This window comes from Eucyclogobius newberryi, unplaced genomic scaffold, assembly GCF_026437365.1.
Source record: "Eucyclogobius newberryi isolate DKJ021-1_F unplaced genomic scaffold, fEucNew1.0.hap1 SCAF_8, whole genome shotgun sequence".
Lineage (NCBI taxonomy): Eukaryota > Metazoa > Chordata > Actinopteri > Gobiiformes > Gobiidae > Eucyclogobius > Eucyclogobius newberryi.
The window spans coordinates 23,660,404-23,677,909 of NW_027316500.1; the positions used below are offsets into that span (position 1 = coordinate 23,660,404).

The 17,506-nt window shown below is 38.3% G+C and overlaps 1 protein-coding gene across 2 annotated transcripts in view; it reads left to right on the top strand.

The window, feature by feature from the left end:
- Window positions 1-17,506, top strand: part of LOC140351628 (cGMP-dependent protein kinase 1-like) — a 151,037-nt gene that overhangs the window by 59,266 nt on the left and 74,265 nt on the right. For both annotated transcript variants that reach the window (XM_072437540.1, XM_072437538.1), the window contains exon 3: window positions 8,460-8,573. In XM_072437540.1, coding sequence (XP_072293641.1) covers window positions 8,460-8,573 — 114 coding nt within the window. The remainder of the gene's footprint in view (window positions 1-8,459; window positions 8,574-17,506) is intronic.

The following is a 17,506-nucleotide window of genomic DNA, read 5'->3' on the forward strand; positions in this document are numbered from 1 at the left end:
CCTGATCCGAATGTCATTCATGAGAAACCTGGTCTGAGCTCGTCTTTTCCCAACTGAAAGTGTCTGGATGAAGTCCTCTAAACCATTTCTTTTCCATATTTTTCCTGATGCATTAAAAGCATACCATTAGCAACAGACAGCTGTATGTACAACCACTTATCTTGTCTGGTGCATAGTGTCGCTTCCTTCCCGCGACAACAGTTTGTAAAAACGGAAATGAGTGCGTGATTGGCATCTGTCTTTAACCGCCATGTTAATTTGTATTCTGATGTGTGAGCTATTAGCCTGAATGGCATAAAAATACCTACACTGTTTGCACATACCAGGGATACATAATTATTATTTTCACTAGCCTTCCTTTGCTCCGGCAATCAATCCGTTTGCCCACTTGTGACAATAATAATAAGTGTTGGTTGGGTGATTGCGAGGAACGGCAGAAGGAATTTTAATATTTTCGAGGGGGGACGTCGTGCACTTTGGGACTGACTGTGTGGCCTCATGTGCCCTCTTTCTCTCCGGAAAATGTGGGTGCATTTCAGGTCGGCATGCAGAAAGTCTACAAAGGTAGACAGGGGGTATTACGCTTGTGCTTTTGGCAAATTTTTCTCATCTTGAAGGCTGGCTGATGTAAAAGGGTTGAAACCAGCTGCCCCCTATCCTATGGAAGGGCCAGGATGGTTGTTTGTTGTGACATTTCTAGCGAGTTAAGCCAGAGAATTCCCAAGAGGAACACGGGAATGGGGTGCTCGACACTCCGAAACTATTATGTATGACCTAGGAAGATTTTTCTGAGCACATTTTCTTCCAGACAAGTCTCTCCGATGAAAGACATGTCGACAGAATGTTTTTGACGGGGCATTTTTCTGACAAACAGGGCTGTCAATCAGAAAGCGAAATCTTCTAGCTCTTTTTGAGGATCAGAAGTTGCCATCACCCGAATTGTACTTTCAGCGATTGTCAAAAGGAATAACCTGGACAGACAGCTATGAGAGTTAGGTGTGAAGTTAAATGTAAAGATGGTAAACGTTTGTGCTTGGAACCCAGCAGGTTTAGAGACAACAAAGAAGTCAAGGTTGGTGGAGGAGAGTGATGATTACTGCTGCAGTGTTTAAGGGTTTGATCAAAAGGATGAGAGTTGGGTTGTGATTGGTGGATAATGGCAGACAGGTGTATATATGTTGAATATTATTTTATGGTTTACCAATAAAAAAAACATCTGAAATTCCATTGCATCATGACTGACTGCATGAAACCTCTCAAGCTAGTTTGTACCTTTATGCCAATTTGCACAACCCTTTTTATTCAGTTCAGAACACATTAGTCTTCATGGTTCGCAGAGTTAATGGGTGGAATAGTTTAGAATTTACGGTGCCACTGATGTAAGTATTAGACATACAGTATTTTTGTAATTGATTAAGATGGTCCGGACAAAAAAAGTATGCGAAATAAGACATTTTCTCGTATTAGTTTAATAATAAGCTGTTTCAATATTTCTTCCCTTTTAGATCAATAATGGTGGTCAATAATAACCATCCATCCATCCATTTTCTACCGCTTGTTCCCTTTCGGGGTCGCGGGTGACTGGAGCCTATCCCAGTGACTTCGGGCCTTAGGCGGGGTACACCCTGGACAGTGGCCAACTTGTCGCAGGGCCAACACAGAGACATAGACATTACAGACAGTTCACTCTCACATTCATTCACTAGGGCCAATTTAGAGTCACCAATTTTGCCTAACACATACATGTCTTTGGACGGTGGGAGGAAGCCGGAGAACCCGGAGAGAACCCACGGTAACACGGGGAGAACATGCAGACTCCACCCAGAGAGATCATGTGATGTTGGTCTGGTCCGGGAATCGAACCCATGATCTCCTTCTTGGGAGGCAAGAGCGCTAACCGCCTTTGCCACCGTGCACCCAAATGTTCATGTAACATTTTACAAATTAATTATCAAAATCTTCAATCCAAAATTTTACAAACCTTTAATTTTACTGGCGTTATCAAAAAACAAAATGTAGAAATAAATGACTGTTTAGCTATAGATACTTTTACACAATCCTTTCATTTCAGTGCAGGACCATCATCTTTGTTTTCCATTTCCACTGGGATAACTATGTATCCTGCAAAACATGTCACAGAACTGCTTTATCTGCCGCTTTATCCCACTCTCACCAGTTTCACCTTTTGGATTGATGAATTTTGCACGGCCTTTCAGAAAACACTTCCGTCAAAATGCAAATAGTCCAGATATTGATTTATAAGAGCTCATATTTTCTGAAGCCACACTGGTCCCCCTTGAACAGACCCTACACTTCATCATAACCCATTTCAGATATATGTTGTCCCAGGGCTTCTATTCCCACAAAAGCACACTCAAAATGTCAACTGGCACCACATTATTCCTCCCATCATGACCTAAAATAAATTGTGAACTTGGGTTTCTCCACCAAAGCCTCACGAAACCTTGTCCATCGGGAGCAAAAAGGAAATAGATTGTGAATTTGATCTAGTAGATCTTTATTCCTCTAATGCACTTAAAAAAAAATGGTTTGGAAACTTGACCCTAGACTATAAAAAGGTCAGGATGCTTGTAAATGCTTTGCTCCGAGCCGCACCAACTCCCTAGCATCCTGTTTCCTCAAGTCCTTTTTGCAGAACTGGAAAAACATAAAATCACTTTCAGTTGAGTCGACATCTATTAATATCTTGCTGCTGATCATTGGGTTATTTATGGACAAAGGCTGATGGTTCTGAAAAGGACACCAAGGCTGACAATTGTCCCCAAATTGATGTTATATGCAAATGATAATAAAGGTTATTTATGATTGTATGCTATAATAAGAGGTAATTTGCACCCTAAATCAGATAATTGTGTTAGGAGCTCTTTGGAGAATGCAGACTTGTTTCCTGCAATTATATGAAATTACACAAAAACGTATTTTTTGAGCACAAAGCCCTGCTTAACAAATAGCAAGTTATACAAGTGAGCTTTTAGTCATGCTTCGCCATATCATTTCATCATTTATTTTTGGTTTGCAGAAATGGGCTCAATGGTAATGCAGAGTCAAAACTTTCAATGAGGGTGAAATTCGAACAGATATAATTTACTGGACAATTTTTGCCATCATTGTCCATCAGAATTGGACAACGATGGCAGTGGGAACTATGGTAACGGCTTACCTATGACCATTCAATTCTGTTTGTAAAATTCTAAAGATAAATGGCCTAAAATAGATGGCCTTTTTCCATTCAACAGATATATTATTTTGTTTTGAATTGTTAATTTCTATGAAAACAGTGCTAGATTTTCATCACTCTGAAATCCATAGACAGTATCAAAACAAAATGTATATATAGATTTTTCTTTTCACATTTCTGGAGGGTAAGCATTGAGGGTAATGCTACGACTTGAAATAGTTCACATGATTTAGACACACAGCGATTAGCAAATTCTATTCAATCAATCAATTCGATCAAAATCACAACAGCCGTTGCATTGCAGGGCTTTACAAAATTGTTAATTTAACCAACAAAAAGTTAGAAATTTAACAATCCCTCATCACAGTCATTGGCCAATAATAGAGAGGCAGATCAACCATTTTTCACAGACAATAAGCAAATGAAGAACTGTCCCGGAGCATCCCATGTCCTTGGACTCTCCTTCTCAGCAGTAGAAAACGTGCCCAAGCTGCTCACATATACATAAACTATTCCGTTACCATACATGTCTTACAGAACAATCTTTGCCCTTTTTTTCAAACCCTATGCCAGACCTTGATGTGATCTTGTGCCCTGGGGGAGCCTGATTTCTTTCCCCTGAAGCTCCTCTTGTCTCCTGCATTCAAATGATCTCCCATTAGCAAAGCTCCATTGCCTAGAGGAAAGACAACACGCTGCCACGCCGACAATAAAAACACAAACAGCATTTTGGATTATGGGCATCTTAATCCCACGTCATCCTTCTTAATTCAAAGCGTTTACATTTTTATCACTATCCAATGGCATCTGCAAACTATTTTGAGTATCGGAAGATTTTTTTTTTTTACAGTAAATAAGTACATAGAATATAAACATGTATGCTTCTCTTCCTCTTTAAATATTCAAATCGTTCAAAGAATAATTTACACATTCATAATATCCTCATATGTGCATGAGGCCAGGAGAAACAAAATCATACCACCAATAAAGACATTAGTGCAGAAAACAAGGTACGTATAATATGTTTGGATGAAAACAAATTCAATTAAGATTCCAAAACAGTATTCTGCTTTCCCCTTCTTGTGTGATCCAAACTTTATGAGCGTATTTTGTCCTTGTTCGAACTCAAGCATGCGTTATTAAATAAAACTCCCTTGTTATTACTGCTAATGAAATTCCATGTCTTGTAGATTGAGGCATGCATAAGTCTTATCCCACTCACACAGACACTGTCCATTTTACTTTTCACTATTAGCTCTTGTGGCGGGGAGAGAATTGAGATGTATTTGGAGTTTCGGGCAGTATAAGTAATCGCTATACGAGATGCGAGATCCTCTACCTGCCTGCCCATAAAGCTGCAAATAAAAACAAAGTAGTGCATGAAAAGAAGGAGAAGGGATTAAAATAAAAGCAGGGGAAAAGTCTTTAGTCTGAGTGTCTCCTTTTAACCTTGGTTGATTATGATAAGGTTTACAAAAAAATGACATTGACAAAAAGGGGTGGTAAGGACGCAAGGTCAATGACGACTTGGGTTTGAAGATTTGTAGTTAATATGTGAATGTGTTTGGACTATTATTTGGAAATAGCCTTAATTTTCATACTTGACTTTTAAATTATTTCTAGCCCAATCTATGAAATTGTTGTTTCACAAGGACAGACTTTGTAGAAGTGAGCAGGTGGCTGGTCCACTGGTCCATACAATAGCCCCACAGCTAAATCATGTTGTCCAAGCGTGAACCTCAAAATAGGCTAGACAATTATATCTTTATAACTAGCTGCCAGTATGAATTTGCACTGGTAAGAAGATTTTTGAATTCCCTTTAGTCCAGCAAAGTATGTGGTCAATGCATGTTCAATTCCACAACATTTCCACCAAATTCTACTATTTTTGAAAGACAGAATCAAACAGAAAATCTACAGATATTGTATCTTATCCAGGTAAAAAGGATTAGCTCCACAAACTTGCCTTTTTAATCTTGTTTGAAGTTAATTTAATCGACAACAATCATGCCTTTGGGGCTGAATGATGGTATCACTTTAAGCTTTGGAAAATTCTCACCTGACAAAAAAGTCATTGAACTTTGTACTAAATTTTAGTTTTGTGGATTGGCCTAGAATCAACACAAATATTAACCATAAATCAGTTAAAAACATCTGCAATCTCAAGTCACATTTTACCACAGAATTCAAGTGTCACATGAACATTAATATTTACAGTAATGTCCATAGTGTCTCTTACATTTCTATTTAAAATGTCCTATTCGATCAGACTATTAGCTCCGAGCTGTATTGTGGTATTGAAGGAGTTCTGGAAATATAAAAAAGCATGTCACCAAACTGTGTTAAACAAAGCCGCGACTCACAGCGAGGAAGAGTTGGCAGAGAAAAGTGTGCTACCATCTTTGCTGACACACTTGTAGCAGCTTGAGTCTCTCTTCTGTTACCCTTGGTGCTGAGCCGTAATAGAACGTGAGCAGTGAGTAAGAATGCTCTGTACCTTCAGGTGTGCAGAGACCGGTGGAAGAAAAGGGGGAAGCGTGGGGTTTCCAAAGCAGATTTCAACCCTTTGTAAGCAGTGTCAAAATGTTGCCTTCAGGGAGTCTTATCACCCGAGTGCATCTCTAGTAGTGGAGGCTGGCTCACACTATGAATCCATGTGAAGAAGACTAAAGGCATGTTGTTTAATTTCACTTTAACATTGCATATGTTCAGTTCAGTCGTACTTCAAATATAAGAAATCCTTTACAACAGTAACCAGTAACTTAGAACAAAAACGGTGGATGTGTAGAAGCTGGCAGGTTTGATGTGAGGAGACGTACAGTGGAGGTGACTGAGGTGACGCAGGAGTTTGTATGGTTGATATCTTATATGAGAGATATGATTGGTTCAGAGGGAAATGACTGGTTTGCTGATACTCAATTGGAAAATGACAATTGGGTTAATGGTGAGACATGGTGGTATTATATTTTGAAATGAATAGTTGATTAGAAAAAAACATTTACAAAAATTGGGTTATAAACAGAATCTAACACAACAAATATCACAACAACAATGACGTGATCAAAAGTAATATTTATCAGTTGCTGTTGCATTTTGTCAAGAAACAACTCACACATTTTTCAGATTTGAAACTAACACTCATTTAACAAACTAAAGGTGTATTTGTCAATTACCCTAAGTATTTATATGGATTTTGTCTCTTGTTTACAATATTAGAAAAAAAACTAGAAATATTTTGAAATAATACCTCAAATATAACAATGATCACTTCTTTTGCGTGAAATGTGTAGTTTAATTACACTTCTAGTCAGTGTAAAATGTGGCTTTTAAGGACTTGCTACCTCATATTGCCTAGCTACACTGCATTAGATAGAGGCTGTGCCTTGCTTCATCCTAGTGTCTCACTGGAGTTAAGGTCGTTTCCAGGCAAACATGTGACCTTGATAGTCCGTATATACAGTATCAACAACAGCCTCTCCAGACAGAGGAGTGAAGGCCTCTTAGCTGCCAGAGTACATTCCTCTGATTTACCACAGGGAGTTTGGCCCAGTAGCAGCAGGTAGTACATCTAACACGAGCCATATCAACAACTATTGGCGAGCTAGACACTTTTTACCATCTGCTTTTGCCTTGACATGCTGCTCCCAAAAGATCTGGTGCCGCGGAGTCTGGACAAGTAGGGACCAGACACCAAGATCAATACTTACGAATTAAACTGACAATACCTAACAGAAAATTAAAGTTTAATCCACAGAACGAAATTGATAGTCTGGCCTTGACACAATAAGAAACATGTGGAGCATTGAAAATGGACTAAACAATTTAACATGACTGTCACTAGTAATGTGCCTTTTCTTTTCTTTTGAAGGAACAATTTGCCATTTCAAAATACCAAAGGTACCAATTATCCTCTTCGAGACTCACAAAAACAAGCTAAGATTTAAATGTTCTGTCAGCTAGTCAGCCAAGTATATGTTTGCACAATGTAATCAAATCATTTCCCACATATTCTATACCGTATGGTTTTAGAACACGTCTGGCACAAATCTTAATCATTTATAATGATCTAATTGCACTAGATGATACTTTTACTGTCTAATGTTGCACTGAATTGATGTGGCTGTGTGAAACAAAATAAAAAATGTATGTAACATAAAAATGATAAACTAATCTGAAATGTTTGTCTGATGCATCCTGGAAAGATGGAGGAACTGTATATTTTCACACCATTAAAAGATAGAGGATTCATAGTGAAGAGATCAGAGCAAGTGAAAGAGAAATGATTTTGTTTTTGGTGTCCACGTTGCAGTATGTTCTGAGGCGTTAACAGCACAATGACTGTTGGTTTATAGTCCAACGTCAAGCACTCGTTCATGTGCCAGCGTCAAGAGCCCTTGGGGTTTGTGGCACTTCCGCTTCAATTCCACTGTGTAGGCTACTATAAACCAGCTTTAAGATGGTGGAAAGTCAGACAATATTTTCACTTTAGTTCCCGGCAATACTTACTAATGATCAAATCTGACTCGTTACTGGAAATATCGTCTTGAACAGTGTAAATCTTAACGGCCTGTGACTTTGGCTCACCCACTACTTCTATTGCTTTTCTTTACGCCCTTTGTACAGTGTAAGAAAACATCTGCCCGACTCGACTCCCTTCATGCTGTTATAAATGATCTCCCCCTCTGGAGTCACACTCTGGTCAAACGTCCCATTTGTCCAACACTTAACTTTACAACTGTTTTAAGAACTCCAGGCTGGCTGCTAATGGTATGTTTACATTGTGTGGGGACATGGGAAGAATATTTTGTTTCAAAACAAAACATTGTATAATCTTTTCAGGACAAAGCACTTGTTCAAAGCAGACGGTTCCATGTTTGTACTGTCTCTCCTAGTAACATCAAAATGTCTGTAAACTACTGTCTAAGCAGGAATATGGCGAACAAGCAGTAACGCAGTCAAAAGTATTCACCCAAATGATAAAATAGATAAAAAGAAAATCAACAAATGTAGTCCAGATAGTTAGTTGTTTTTTTACTAGTTAGTTACTTCAAAATATTATAAACACACAGCCAAGTAATCAGGTTGTTCTTTTCTGGATGAGCAAGCCGAGAAACACTCACAATTGGGTGCCACAATTTGAGAATCTGAACCCCACAGACAGACCAATCATCCAAGCGGGGGTCTGACACGCCCGAGTAATAACTGCTGTCATTTAAATTGGATTACTCTCAAGAGCTCTTTTCTGATATGTGTGTTGCAGATGGCAAAGTGGAGGTGCTGAAGGAGAATGCCCTGCTCGGGGAGATGTCTGCGGGGAAGGTGTTTGGAGAGCTGGCTATTCTCTACGACTGCACCAGGACGGCCACTGTCAAAGGTGAGTGTCCCCATGGGGACCTTGGCTTATCTTATGCCCTCTTTCCATGAGTACTGACTCGACTCGGCCCTGCTTTAGCACATTTCCATTTGGCGCTACTTCCTCAGAACAGGTACTCTTTAGTACCTTCTTTCCCCTTGGGCCAGTCGAGCCAAGCTAACTAAACGTGACGTCCACAGACCGTCAGATGCTGATTGGGTTAAAGTGAGATCTGCATTAGCAGCAGGAGACAGAACACTGCTGTGTCCTCCGAAATGCCAACCACGGACATGAAGTGGGTCTTCCATCCGAATTATTCCCACAGGAGCAAAAACTAAACTATAGTGGCAAAAAATGTCCGCGCACTTTAGTACGATAAGAAAAAAAAGTTTTGCTGTTTCCTGTCCAGAGTAAAGCCATTCGCCACTTGAGACGACAAAGAAAACGAGCGGAGCTCTGCACAGTTTGGATAAAAGCTTTAATGCAAATAAAGTTGACAATAAACTGCAAGGGAGTTTACCGTGTAATCTGCTGCAGCTTCACAAACTCTTCTAACAAAGTCACTCGCTTAGTGTTTTATTGTTTTAAGAAAACACAAAAAGACATGTATGAGAACGCTGTAGTTTAACTTTACGAGAAGTGAGTAATAAAGTTTATTTGTTTGCTATTCTCCATGTTTGTATCCTTCCTCTGTGTCTGTAATTCTGTCTGCTTAGCTGTGCTTTATTGACGTTTACTGTGGCAGTTTTTCAGATAAAAAAATTGTACAATATTGTAGTGTTGCAGTTGTCATGTGTTGTGGTTGTGGTGGTGGAGCAGCCATCCTTTTGCTCTTTTACACAGCACCACTGAACACCAGTTGTAATGGAAATGCAACCAGGGCTGAGTGAGGCCATGGGCACAGAGCCGAGATGAGGAGAGTAGAGTCTGGACTAATGGAAAAATGGCATTAGTGCAAAGTGCAGAGAAGCGGCCGTTGAATGATGCGATGTCTTGGAAGACCAGTATCTGATATTGTGTCGTTCAGGATTCTCAAATATCTTGACTGTTAAAGTTGAACAAACCTTTAGAATATGATGTTTTGAAGATTATAAAATTATTGAAAGGAAAAATATGAATATTGAAACAAATCTAACAATCAAGGTGTGAAAGGCAAATGAATCTAAACTCACTCAGCATAAACGTTCTGAAGGATGTCCATGTCAAAGTCTCATATTATTCATTCATTCATTATTCATTCTCATTTATTGGTTGTAAAATTTGCTGGCCTTGGGTTGACTGACACGGACGCCGCTGCCGATATGTGCCATGGCTTATTTAACCTTGTTCATGTGCCTTAAGTGTCTTTATTGTACATGAACACAAGAACTTGAAATCCAATCTTACTTGTCCCACTTGCTGTAACAAAATCATGTATTTCAAAAAGTCAACAATTCCATATTGTAAAACCACAGGAATATTTCCATACTTTGCCAGCATTGTCTCAGACTTTTCTGCTCCATTGTCTTGTAAGAGTGTCACACAGTGATAGCATTGTCCCCACTCTCGTGATCAGCCTCCTCCCTTCAGCGCGCTGCACATTCTGAGTAAAGTGTGCCTCCTCAGACTCCCACAGAGCTAAATGCCAAAGTGTAGTGTCTGGGTTCTTTCATGTGTCAGCTCCTGCTATGAGTGATGAGCTCTGGCTGAACGGGTTGTCTGTCAGGCTGTGAGCGAGCGCTGACCCACTGCAGTGGACTGGGCAGACACGGATGGAGGACCTATGCTGCTGCTGCTGCTGCTGCTGCTGCTGCTGCTGGTGATGGATGGAGTCGAATTAGTTATGTTTCAGTATATTTGCTGTGGCAAAAGAGGAGGTCATTAGTCTAAGCTGAAAAAATAACTTTAAAAAAAAATCCATTATTTAATTTAAAGTTGCTAAAGTGAACCACTTGCTTAGTGATATTGCTGTTGGGGAATGTGGGGGAAGTGTCTTGCCAATGGACACAATGCCAATAAATAAACCTATGTATTTTTAAGCAAATGCATTCAATATTGAGATAATAAATATTAATTCAGAATGGTGGCACTGTAGTCTTCAAAGAGTTAGTGTGTTTAGCAAGTTTTTTTTTTTTAAAGTGTGGAAAATAATATTATTTATTCAAGAGTAAGGTGTTTGTGTATCTCAATTATTAATAATGTATTTGAGTATCTCCATGACAATATTCAGACATGTTGTCAAGCCAACATAAATATGCTAAAATATCAGACAAAACCCATTCATAGAGACCTCTTTTTTAAGGCTGCCGTGGGGCAAAGGGAAACTAAAACAGTATAAAACAATAAAAACAGTTACACATTTTAACGAGACATTCAAGAAACAATTAAAACGCAACTACATTTAAAAGCCCAGACAATTTTAGTTTCAGCTCTTTTTGCATGTTTTTTTTTTGCGCAAAAAACATTTAAAATATGAATAATGTATATAAATTGAGAAATGATCACGTATATATAATACCTCCAATCCAAGGGGAAAAACAAGCAGTTGCTATTTAAGTGGGAGTAAATAACTTTGAGGCATTGGCATTTTATTTAGCCTCGGCCCCGATGCTTACTGTTGAATACATCCAGCCCAGAGTGACCCCTCGCTGCCGGCAATCTTCCCGTTTAATAAAACATGTATTGACCTGCCATATTCCCCACACATTGAGCCGTTGCTTCCCTCCGCTCGGGATGCAAATGTGCGTGGCCCTGATATTTACACAGGGTCCATGGAGGCCTCATGAGTGCGCCGTATCAACAAGGGTAATGATGACTGCACACTGGATTAACGGACATCCCTAACCTCCCCTTGTGCCCCATCCTTTGGGAATGACCACTCAACCGTACAAAAATTTTAGCTGCGGTTGCTATGGTAACAGGTGGCACCTATGGGATAAAATATTTCCATTTTAGGCTCGTCTCTTTCAGTTGGGGCGTCTTTGGTTTTTTAGTGTCAAGCCCGAGGAGTAGATCCGTCTCCCAAAGTGAGTGCGGGAATTTACGTCAGCGGTTCAATAAAAAAAACCAGCATGGAATATATGAGGTAGTTGGAACTGTTTACACTGTGACAGGTTCACTGGCTCTGTCTCTGCTGCGCCGCTACCTTCTGTTTAAGTGAAAGATCAGAGGAAATGTACCGGTATTTGGTGTGTGGTGTGACGTATACTAGGGGTTCTGCTCCTTTGTTTTGTTCTGATACAATAATCAACTGCATAATACATATTGATACAAATATCAAAATATGTAGATTTAAAAAAGAAGTTCAGTAAAAAAGGTACAGAGTACACAGTATTTCACAGAGTTTTTGAGAACTTTGATGTAATTTAAATCAACTGTGGAAAGTACCATTTTTAGGCATTTGTACTTTAATGAAGTCATTTTAAGAGCGGATACTTTAGACAGTACATTTACTTCACAACATGTAAGCGCAGGTATTGTATCTGTACTTTCTGCTCCATTACATTATTAAACTGTGCTGTAAAGTACATTTTGTGGGATTATTTTGTATCACATTTGTGTTGAAATCTGCCCCAAAAGCTTTGAGTTCAAGCCCGAGCTTTAAGCAAACAAAACTATATACATCAAATTTACTAGAAAAATTCTAATTTTGACCAAAATTCAGCACAATTCTTTATCAACATCACCACATTTAATGCTTTAAATGTGAAATACTTTTAACTCTTTGGGCACTATGCAGTATTCCCACTTGTAAAACAAGTCTTGCCCCAGCTGCTTTCTCCCATCAAGGGACAAAGCAATGGAAAAAGCTCCCACTGAGCTCATAAATGAAACTTCTTCTCCTTCTCCAGAGAAGTGAAGACTTAGTATATAGAGAACCAGCGATGCACATACTGATAGTAATACGTTGATTGTAATATACTAAAATGCTAGTGATGTTATATAATCTGCCCTTTTGTATAAACTTTAAAAATGAATTTTACTTATTTTTTAATGAGTAAGTTGCGCTGCTAAACTACATATTCAATAACGACTCCTTTAATTTCAATAAATAGCGGCTGCTGCTATATCTGCACTGTATTATACTATGTGAAAGGGAAATATGTGTGAGTGAATGAATGTTAGCGAATGTATTTCTTTCTTTTTGCTCCCCTTTCCCGTTTCTTTTTTAAGAACTGCAGATGGAAACGATCTTTCAAAGGTATAATCTGGTACAAACATCTTTGCCCTCAGGAATTATGTCACTGTATACAAATAAAACAAGAAACTTTTATTTAAGGTGATGTATGCACTATTTACCGGTATACTTTTCACTATTTTTACTTTCATGGTTTGCTCATGTAGCTGTACTTTTACAAACCGTGAGTACTTTTTCCACCACTGGTCAAATAGTGATCTTGATAAAAGAACAAAGCCCGACAGTGAGGCCTGTAAAAAGACGCTCATGGCTAATTATACAGAGTAAACAAAGTCCATTGTGTTTGCGATGTTGTCAGCCAGTCTCCGCAATCAATTTAGCAAAATGTTGTTTCCACTCCAAAGGCTAAATGTAGGCATCAAAGAGGAAAACAAAAATCTCCTTTCTGTGATTAATAGAGTTTTTAGAACCAGAGCCTCAATCAACAACAATGGATGTTTGCTTCTATGGCTCCTCTGGTATTTTCATGAAAATACAAGCGTTGTATAAGATTTGTGAATTGTTTGGGTACTCACCGATACCGATACTTGAAAAAACCCTTCTGCTAATCTGGCAGATGTAAAATACATTAGAGTATATTTGCAAGAATCCTTTGTGAGTGCTCAGAGTGTATCCCATGAATTAATATGTATTTGTATTGTAAAGTTAATGTATCTGTAGGTTTGAAAGTATGAACAAAATGCAAACAGGCTCCACAATGGGGAGGACAGCGTTTAAGTAGTAACTGCTGATGTAAAAGTACGGTACGTAGTGATGATTCAGGTGAAAATATAATTGTAAAAACAAAAAAACTTATTTCAATTAAATCTACATTCAAAAAGTACACCTAAGACAGACAATCAAACACCTTGAATTCACTGATCCAGTCAATTCAAGACATTTGCAAGACATTGAAACTACTTGTCACTAATGCAATAATCCTAAAACAGGGTCATTAAATTAATCCTTTTTTTAATGAATACCATCATCAAAAAACATTAAAGGAATAATAGAGGATTTTTGGCGTGCAATCCGAGTAGCGAAAAATCCTCTATTATTTGAAGTGTGAAGTAATTACCGTAAAAGTCGGACTATAAGCTGCTACTTTTTTACACACTTTGAATCTTGCGGCCTATACAATGATGCGGCTACGTTATATATTTTTTTATTTTTACGGGCTAATGGCTTCTAGGGGCGCTCAAGCAGGAAACTCTCTCTCTCTTGCTAAGTACAAGCGCAGGAGCAGAGCCAGATGTGGAGGGAAAAAAAGAGACAGGGAAATCAAGGACATATGTTTTATTCCAATCTGACTCATTTTCACTCATGAGGGACTTAATTTAGATGTGTCTAAATACAGCATTTTATAACCCACTTTGCAATGAAATGAGAATTTCTTGGCCCGCCCAGTCAAAAGACAACCCGCACATCACTATAGTATACTGTCTTTCTGAGCAAATATCTCATGTTACAATGTGGACATCTGCGGTTTATAGACAGGTGCGGCTGGTATATGTAAAAATTCCATTGGTGCAGTTTATATTCAGCACTCAATAGTCTGAATTCTACAGTTGATAGTGTTATTAATGTGCTATAGATGTAAATTATTTGACCCTCCGCAACTCTAATGTTAATGAATTACCAGCACTACAATATTAAGAAAATGTTTCCCATTATAGTACAAATTATAAATATTGAGCCCCCCCAAAAAATATTAGGTCTACTTAATTGCATTGCATTTTGGCTGCCATCAGATTACATTGCTTAATCCAGCTGTTATAATAAAGTTCACACAGTTCAAGTACCAATTAACCAAATTCATCCAAAGGGACTATGTAGACTTTACTGCATGTATAGTGGGGCCCCTAAAGACATAGGCATCAGTAATTACATCCGAGTACCACTGTGTAGTCTGCTAATATGCATTTTAAAGTGAAATAGTTGATCCCTATGCAGCCGTCTGAGGTAACAGACACCGTAATATTATTACTACCAACTGGTATAATGAACACAGTGCTTGCACTGAGTAACCCCAGTCGCCCTACTATCCAATCAGAATCCATCTCCATTCAGACTCATGTAATCGATACACATGGCACAGAAGTGGGTTTAGTGGAAGGTCAATTGTAATTGTCTATTGTAATCAGGAAATGAATGAATGACACCCCTTGTAACCCATGTTGAGACGCATGACAAGTAGACGACTTTATATTCTACTCAAAGGACACATATTATGCATTATTTGTATTTTGCCTTTAAACATTCTTAAGTGCCTTTGCTTTTGACAACTTAAAGTCTACGGTTCTCCTGTTTTTCTAATACTAACTTTTTGTTTGGTGGGATAGCACCTGTAGTAAATATTTATTATAGTTTTACTTCCGTTAAGTTGCAATTTGAGAAAATATTTGGGAAAAAAAGACAATTATAGGATATGCTGAGTTCTAAAACAGAATCCCTCTGTGATGTCATCAATGTGCAGCACGCCATTGAAAACACAGACTGTTCACACTTCATTTATACCATTTTCTGACAGTTTAAATGATTGTTCAACATAAGAAAGGTGTTATATGGAATTATTGTTTGTCAAGTCATAACTATTGTGTAATTGAAATGGATTTTGGCTCTTTTTTTCTGTATGGTTGCCAGGCAAGAGCTGTGAATTTACCTCTACCTATGTCATATTGGCTTCCCATGTCCAACCCGGAAGTAACGTTATAAAAGTTTAAAAAAATTGTCAAATTGGGCAAAAGGTTCAGTGAAATCAGAAATATAATTGTGTTCAGAACGTTTTAGTGAAATGTGTAGTTGAACCCGTCATATGGACTTTAATGCATCTATTGAAAATCACACATTACTTTCTATAGGTCAAGCGTTAACTCAACAGGATGGATGCACTGGCAGCAGACGGAATTAACGTGGGGGGAAAAAACAAAAGCTAGCTCTCTCCAGATATGCTAAAGTAACCATGCAGTTGTAATGGATGTGATATGACAGCAGAAATGCTCAGAACAGAAGTCTAGTGAGGATTTATGGATGCACTATGACGTCATAAATCTGGGGGGAATTCATACAACTTTTTTTTGTGAGGCTCAAAGCCACAGGAACACAGGATTAAAAAACAAGCGTGAATGAAACTAAGACAATAAAAACAACTTGTATGTTTATGATTAAGGAATGATGTGAAAACTTGATTAAAAGCTCAAAAATGTGCATTTTGCAAAATACGCGTCCTTTAATGTAGTGTAATTACGAGCACAACCATTCTCAGTTGTGCAAACCACTCGCAAAATCATATCCCAATAATAGAATTAAAAAGAATATAGACACACATGCCCACCCCAGCCTTACCCCATGTTCTGCTGTTTATAAAGTGTAAAGTTGTGTGAATGAATGCCCCAGCACAGAGGAGTGACTAATGAAGTGATTAATAAAACACCAGCAGTCCCTGCGTTCGGCTCTTCACATCAGACTCCATGATTAAACTTCGTCAACTGGAAAAATCAGGATAAAAACACCAATAAAAGTCATTAAATGTGTTGCCGCATTGACCTTAATCAACAAACATAATTTTATCTCGTTAAAAGAATTTGCATGATGGATATGACTTGCATTTTGAACAGGTCACAATGAACTGTCATTTCAAGAATTTAGTCAAATACAATACAAAGAAAAATAAATACATAAAATTGACGTGCTGCCCGGTGTTTGAGTGGACTATTCCCGGTCTGATTCCTGTCACAATTTGTTGAAAGTCCTCCCGGCTCTCAACCCCATTTCATGCTATACTGTCCTGTCCAATAAAACCTATGGGCCAAAAAAAAAAGTCTTAGTAGTAGTGATGAGAAGACATAACTGCCATGTATTGTGGCCACCTATAAAAGCAGTTTTTCAGGATAATGGTGGCAACAGTGACAATAACCAGAGGCACTTATGGTGACTGACTTACTGTGTCCCTGGACAAAACATGTCACTTAAAATGCCAGTTGAATGTGACAGGAGGAAATCCAGACAAAATCAATCAAGAATAATTACCACTGAACTGCTTTGCTATAGGGCGGAAATAGCATTTTCAGTTTCTGTGTGGAAAATGTTCAATGTGATATATCCATACCCAGGGCAAGTATTAGGGTCATCTGCTGCGGCGCCATCAGCAGCTGCATCAATAATATCATTTGATTTTAGAAAAAGCAAACACACAAAAGTAAAACTACAATTTCTGCAAACAAATGGAAAAATGCCAAAATGAAATGGTCTTTGTGCAGTGAACATATTTTATTTTCTTGTTTTTCAAGAACAGAATGTGCTGAAAAAAATATGACCATGTTGAGTGTGGACTCTCAAATAAAATGATGGTTGGTGCTGAATTTTTCCTGCACACTTCCTTTGATTATGTCTCTGAAATCAGACGGCCCAGAACACACCAGACACTCATTCGGGCGATTTATCAACATAAAAGTCTGCGGTCTCAGATTAGCCTGCGTGCCCTTCAATTGCAGCTACAACAATATTTCTGGACAGTAAAAGTACACATAAAGCCCGATAGATTACACATTTTAGTTTACTGCCATTTTAAGGCAAGGCAAGTTTATTTGTAGAACACATTTCATACACAAGGCAATTCAAAGTGCTTCACACAGCAGGAAAAATGCATTCAAATCTCAAGAAATTACAGAAAGAGAAATACAATAAAATAAAAAAATAAAACACCTAGCCAAATAAGATAAGATAAGATAAGATATTCCTTTATTGTCCCACATGGGGAAATTTCATTGGTGCAACGCAGGCAGATACAGAGGTAGAT